Consider the following 7,373-nt stretch of genomic DNA (forward strand, 5'->3'; position numbering starts at 1 on the left):
ATAGTAGCAGCAAGTATGACATCATCCGACGTAGCCTGCGGAGTGCGGCGAGTCGCAGAGAAATAGCGTCTCAGTATAGGAAACCACCTCACGCCGAACCAACGTTCTAAATATATTTGTGTACTGTTAATTACTCATTTACATCATGGCCAACGTTTTAGGTAAGTGACGATAAACAGTTAAACCTGCTTTGCTGTAAAATTATTTTCATTAGCTTTATAAAATAAAATATAACCGTGTGGCATAAAATTTACGTACCTAGGTAATTTAAATACTTAGACGCTACTGACAGTTTTTGTTAAAAATGATCTTTTTAAATTGATTTTACCTAAGTATATAAAATACCTATTTACCTATTTGTATTTTGTGTTATTTTGGCACAAGGCCAAAGCCGGGTGTGGTGATGCGGCGTCCGATTCGTTAGGATCAATAGAAAAATAATATTTTTAAAGGATAGTGATTATGTCTGAGGATTATGTGCTTTATTGCAAGTGGGATAAGTATTTTAATTTTCTGGAAGCTATAAATCTATTTTGATCGGACTCTCTTCCATCACACAGCAACAGCGTAAATATTTTTAGTAGGCAATAGCAATAACAGCTACAGTGCGTAGTGCGTACCTAGGTAGGTTCACCTACATTAGTACATTAGAGTAATTTCATCTCTTGTTATTAATTCTACTCTATAGCTTCTTGCTGTAGCCGTTACAAATGAATGACACTATGTGAAGTAGGTGTAATAATAATAATTGTAATGTGTAAGCCTTGATTGAAGCTAACAATGAGATCATATTATTATTTTGCTATTGTCACTACTTTTACATGACTATTATAATACGTAGGTACTTACCTTCTGTCTACTAATTAATATAATTACTTAATCCGTGAGATTTTTACATTGTTTTACAAATAGGAAGGTACCTCGGTAGGTATGTAGTCATTTGAAAAATACGAAACTTAAGATTCTGTTGGAAGATCATAATAGGTAATATATTATGTAGGTACTTAAATGTTATTATAATTAATATGTAGGTAATGATATAAATTCGTAAGTTAGGTACCTACCTATTTGCTTTTCATTTTTAAGTTGATCTGGTACTTTTCCTCTTCGTACATCGACCTTCATATTAATGTGATATTAATTTACGAAGTAGGTAAGTACATATAGGTAATTGCATTAATTGTATGCATGTATGGATACATAATACCTCTGAGTAATACCTACTTACTTTTAAACAGATAATAGAAAATTACTTTAAAAGATTTTGAAATATAAAGGGACAATTAACTTTACCGCCTACATACACCTGTACTACCTACGTACTTACCATCATTTTCTGTAGGTATTATAGTAATCTTCTCGGATAGCCTAGTTAAGATGAAAAGAATTGGTTATCCATACATCAGATTAAATTGGTTTCGTTTTATTGAATTGACACTAAGGTCGTTATGAATCGATTGTATAAGATGACATCATCACGAAGCGAAGAACGCAGGCCCTATTTAGTATGCCGGTACTATGTAGGTAGTATAAATAACATGTTTGTGTACACAGTATGTACACAAACGTTATGTAACGTAAATTTTCTTGTATGGGGCGTTTTCGTGGATAATAAGATAGTTGTAAATTAATAATAATTATAGTAAGTAATTAACTAGGTACAATCGTGTGTAAAATTTACCACGATCAGTAACCTATCTTTTAGATGTGTCACGATCGTTAAAAATTTTTCGAAACGAAACTTAATTTATTAATTACCTACTTATTTATGAATAGGTATCTGTACCTATATACATATAATAAATAAATTACAACAAATCCATTGCTCCTATAAACAATAATTATAAGAGCCAAGATAATTTAATAATTCGATTATATACCTACCTACTAACCACTTTTGCATAAACAAACAGCATAATCTGCTGACCGATCTGAATACAAGGTTACATAAAATTGTGAGAATAACCTTGGCCTTCAAAATATTGTTGTTGAAAGACGAAAGTACCTAGTCTTTTCTTCATTAGGTAGGTAGCACCGTAGCATAGATGACCTATTCATATTTAAAGTCTGTATGAATATAATGTACCTAATTAATAATAGTCTAGTTACCTACTTTTTAAGAATGTTGCGTAGAAAAGATGCAAGTTTACGACGGCAACTTTTCTACGCCCATACTAAAATTGGTCAGGAGTATGTTTGCTTCAGTCAATCTCCGGAATAGCTGGGGCCTTGACGTAACTTTCACAAGAAGATAACTTAGTTAAAAGGAGTTATGTACTTACATACGATTTGGAGTATTCAAAAAATAATTTTGCCTGAGAAAATCTCATGTAGCTATTTGATATCGAGGGAGTCATCTATTTATAAATATAGACCTATTGAATTGGAATGTAATGCGACTCGTATGACAATTTGTACGTGGAACGGTATATTTATCGAAAGCACACTGGAAGAATAATTGAGTTGGCTAAATCGTGTAGGTTCACTGCGTACCTTCTACTGCGTTGAGCTGAATACTAAAATTGACTCATAATGAATTCTAATTGAGCTGATGCACAGTTAAGGCAAAACTTGTGACAAATATGGATTGCAGGAAGTAGTTGCAAATAATGAAATGGTCGATAATAATATATGAAACGTGAGAAATACTGATTTTATATCACGTTCTTTTGCATTGCAATTTTAAAAAGAACAATATAGAATACTATAATAAATTATTACAGTTATTTTTATATGCACCTTTGTAAAATATAGATTAATTGAAATTGCAGATGTGGCTACGGAGGACAATCTCCAATACCAGTTCTTCCCTGTACCCAGTGGCTCCGTGCAGTTCAAAGTTCGTACAGCTAATGATGCCCACGTTGCTCTCACAATGGGACCACAAGAGTCCAATCCGATGTATGAGGTAAAAAAGAGCTTCATTTTATATGACTATATAGTATAGGATCCCGCTATACAACGACCTTCACCGAGATGCTTATTTAATGAGACGTATTTTTTATGTTATTAAATATGCCAATAAATATATCCTATATGGGTTGCCTAACAAATTTCAGTCCAGAGTATTTTTAATTATTAATTTAAAAAAAAATTTTTTTTAAACATTGCACCGGTGTGATTATTAAATAAATTTGATACCAATCGAAAGTTTGAAGCCCATAGAATATGCAAACGTTAGGTTGCCTATTTTTTTCCGGTCACAACCACGGGTTGCCAGGTGTAAACAGGTAAATCTATAGGTACTAGCATTTTGCTACGGTCTGATTATTGAATCAAACTTAGATAAAATGAAAGATTATTTCATAAGGAACACGGTGGTATAGGGTTGCCTGCGAAAAATCAGTCCCGAATTACGGTTGTCGAATTTTAAATAATAAAATATCGCACGACATTACTCGTTTCATCCTCAGCAACTGTAGCACAGGAATCGACACTAGGATTCAACTGTTGTGGTTCTTCTTCAGTAGTAGATACATCGGTATGCTTCTAAAAAAAAAACAATTTTTGCGATTAAATGAAAATGTTTGATTATAAATTTTAAAAAATTTTTGATAAGAATAGTTGATTTAAAACATCCTCATTTAATTATTCCAAAAAAAAAAGGAAATCAGAACATTTTCTTGTTCAATTTTCAACTACCGTTTTTTAAGTAAAGTAAGTAGGTACAAAAAAAATATGTGTGTCGAAAATTAACAAAACCATAAGTGAGTTTTACTAGCAATTACTTCAACATGACAAAAATATAGAAGATGTATTAGCTTAGATAATTTTAAAGATTCAATTATTATGTACTTACTGGATATCTTTCTTATATATAAAAATGAATCGCAAAATGTGTTGGTAAGCGCAAAACTCGAGAACGGCTGAACCGACTTCGATAATTCTTTTTTTATTATATTCCTTGAAGTACGAGGATGGTTCTTATGTAGAGAAAACGTAAACATGTACCACGGGCGAAGCCGGGGCGGACCGCTAGTTCAGCGATAAATTTAAGAAATTCTTCGTTATATTTTTTATTCAGAACAGTCACTTTTTTATAGCACGTGGTATGATAACCTACAAATTGGAGTGACGCACTGGATAGCTCAACAAAATTGTATTAAAATTTTTTTTTTACGAAAAGCTAACTTTAATGCACAGTTTTCAAAAGTTTCATCATCAAAATCAATTATTCCGATATTCGATATTTTATTATTTAAAATTCGACAACCGTAATTCGGGACTGATTTTTCGCAGGCAACCCTATACCACCGTGTTCCTTATGAAATAATCTTTCATTTTATCTAAGTTTGATTCAATAATCAGACCGTAGCAAAATGCTAGTACCTATAGATTTACCTGTTTACACCTGGCAACCCGTGGTTGTGACCGGAAAAAAATAGGCAACCTAACGTTTGCATATTCTATGGGCTTCAAACTTTCGATTGGTATCAAATTTATTTAATAATCACACCGGTGCAATGTTTAAAAAAATTTTTTTTTTAAATTATTAATTAAAAATACTCTGGACTGAAATTTGTTAGGCAACCCATATAGGATATATTTATTGGCATATTTAATAACATAAAAAATACGTCTCATTAAATAAGCATCTCGGTGATGGTCGTTGTATAGCGGGATCTTAGACTAATACTAGCTGTCCCGGCAAACGTTGTTCTGCCTTACTCTTATCATTTAGGAGGATCAAAAATAGATGTCCGATCCTCCTACAGATGCACAGAAAATTTCATGAGGTCAAGCCGTTCAAGCGATCAAAAACTGCGACACAAGAATTGTATAAGAATGTTAGATTATCATTTTATTAACATACGATTAACGCAGGATGAGAATTATAATATTCAAGTGCAAATATTATGTACTACTATATTTAAATTATTTGCTTTCAGATTTTCATTGGAGGATGGGGAAACACAAAGAGTGTCATCAGAAGAAACAAGACGAAACCAGACAAAGTTGAAATTGAAACACCTGGCATCGTGAACGGTGGTGAATTCCGCGGCTTCTGGGTGCGTTGGGACGGCGGCATCGTGTCAGCTGGCCGTGAAGGCGAAGCCATTCCCTTCATCTCCTGGTCCGACCCTGAACCGTTCCCAGTTGCCTTCGTAGGAGTGTGCACCGGTTGGGGAGCGACAGGCACATGGAAAATCGAAGGTATTTTTAAACAAAATAAATTGCAAAATGTACCCAACTAAATGTATTCAAAATCATGTTATGTATATGTATACTACGACCAATCTATTCAGATGGAGCTGAGTTCAATACTCCAGACAACCTTGAATATAAGTTCGGACCAGTCGCCGCTGGCACTCTAGAACTGGATTTCCGTGGTCCTCACAACTGCCACATTTGTCTGACGCCTGCGCCTGCTGAAATCGAGCCAATCTATGAGATTATCCTCGGAGGATGGGAAAACACTAAATCTGTGATCAGATACTGCAAACAAAAACCTGAAAAGGTAGTGGCATGTGCTGTTGTCGGCGATTCATTTCTGTAGAATCGAGAATAATAATTGTGACTTACCGTAGGTGACCGTCCCGACTCCGGGTATTATGAATGTCAACGAGTTTAAAAAGTTCATCGTCGAATGGCGCTGTGGAAGATTGACAATTCGTGACGGAAGCTCAGGCCAAGTTCTTATGGATTGGACCGATTCGGCTCCATTCCCAATAACGCATTTCGGTATCCGCACCTGTTGGGGTGCTCGGGGCAATTGGCGCATCCGTCATTTCAACAAAAATGGCGCCGAACAAATTCGTTGAGTGTTTTAATTATTGGAATGATCGCTTTAATTTGTATTGCTATATAAATTCCACTGTATTTATAGATACTCACGATTTAACAGTGTGTATAACTAACAGTAAATAGGAACAATAGAAAATCGTAATTTTTCCAGTCTTCTTATTGTTATTTATAACAAAACTACTTCGAAGAGTTCGGCCTTTGTGGTATGTTGATGTTAATTGTTGGGTACATTTTGTTTCGATCTCTGCTTTATCAATTTTTAATTTGCAAGTCACTAATTCATATAGCTACCGGCATTGAATACTCTAACAGCCAGATGTTAATAGCTTGTAACATATCTTCAATTTCCGTTTTATTACTTATTGATACTTTTTTTTACTTCTTTTTATTTTTGTTTATATCCTCATGCATCGTGAATCTGTCGATATTGAATTGTTTCCTCAACGAATGATCTTGAAATTGCAGTGCCTCCATCTGCCCCATCAGCCGCGGCTCTATACAGTCCCCCTCCCGGCTACCCCGGCGTCGCTCCCGTTGGAGGAGCTGGCGTGTGGGTGGACGCTAATTCCGGCCAAGTGCCCCCTGGTGCCGTCGTCGGTGGCCAAGACTGCTCCGGTGAACCTCTATATGTAGCTAGGGCACAACATGAAGGTGCGATGCTCCCTGGCAAAGTGGTATCTTCACACGGATGCGCTTACGTACCGTGGGGTGGACAGGAACACGGAAAGCCTCAATATCAAGTACGTATAAATCATGGAGTGACAAATTCACTTGGCATATTTCAGATAAGTGAGTCAGGCACATCGCACGTGCTTTAATGAATTTTAATCTCACTTACAGAGCAGTTCATTATCTTATTTAACAAAAGAGAGTAACTAGTTGGGCAATCGTTGTGAAAAATGGTGATAATTTCATTTTATCTGTGAAAGAACTATTACTCTAGATACAATCAATGTAAATAAAATACCTGCAAATGAAAAATACTGGAACCACTTTTTAATTTAATCTACTCTGCAGGTTCTGGTAGGTGGTCCCGGTAATTGGGTGCCCACCAGCGGCTCCAACCTTCCCCCGGGAGCGTTCCCCGGCGGCGAGACCGAAGCCGGTGAGCCCTTGTTCATCGGCAGAGTGCGCCATGAGGGCAGCATCACCACCGGCAAGGTGCAACAATCCCACGGTGTATGCTACATCTCGTTCGCTGGACAAGAACTCGGTTTCCCCGATTATGAAGTCCTGGTCGCCTAAGCAACTATGTAGAACCGCAGACCACTAAAATACCTAGGTATTTTTTATTGGTTTGGGTGTAGAACGTTATTAAATCGCGCCTAATCCAGCTACTGAAGAGCTTGTTAATGCAATTACTACAAATAATAAGACTTAAGTTATGTATATTTTTCACGCTATTTTATAAATTATTTATTACGGATGCATGCATCAGCATTATACGTAGTCATCACTGAGTATATTTTAAATAAATTGTTGAGACAAAGCTTTGTTTTATTTCTGATCCTTATGCAATTAAAATTGCAAGCAATAAGATAATGGCGATGTGAATCGTACTTAAATTATGTTATATGTAATAACTTTTGTCAGTAAAAGGGTTTATGTAAAAATAAGTACTAAAAATA

General features: G+C 35.5%; 1 protein-coding gene across 2 annotated transcripts; it reads left to right on the plus strand.

Annotated features, from left to right (window-relative positions):
* Nucleotides 1–7,234, plus strand: LOC149907575 (uncharacterized). 2 transcript variants are annotated; one of them, XM_090102599.1, is made up of 7 exons: nt 1–161; nt 2,772–2,908; nt 4,890–5,154; nt 5,247–5,458; nt 5,529–5,757; nt 6,211–6,485; nt 6,763–7,234. In XM_090102599.1, the coding sequence occupies exons 1-7, from the start codon at nt 146–148 to the stop codon at nt 6,988–6,990; spliced, it is 1,362 nt and encodes a 453-aa protein (XP_089958725.1). In that variant the 5' UTR covers nt 1–145; the 3' UTR covers nt 6,991–7,234. The 2 variants fall into 2 exon arrangements, with proteins under 2 accessions (XP_089958725.1, XP_089958726.1); XM_090102600.1 differs by lacking the exons at nt 5,247–5,458; nt 5,529–5,757.
* The last annotated feature ends 139 nt before the right edge of the window (nt 7,235–7,373 follow it).

This window comes from Colias eurytheme, chromosome 6 (assembly GCF_061535395.1).
Source record: "Colias eurytheme isolate Ceu_HAF_F1 chromosome 6, ilColEury1 Martin Lab GWU primary, whole genome shotgun sequence".
Classification (NCBI taxonomy): Eukaryota; Metazoa; Arthropoda; class Insecta; order Lepidoptera; family Pieridae; genus Colias; species Colias eurytheme.

Coding starts and splice junctions, on each gene's coding strand:
- LOC149907575 (XM_090102599.1), top strand. Junction 5,459..5,528: donor GCAAACAAAAACCTGAAAAG/GTAGTGGCATGT, acceptor GACTTACCGTAG/GTGACCGTCCCGACTCCGGG. Junction 6,486..6,762: donor ACGGAAAGCCTCAATATCAA/GTACGTATAAAT, acceptor TCTACTCTGCAG/GTTCTGGTAGGTGGTCCCGG.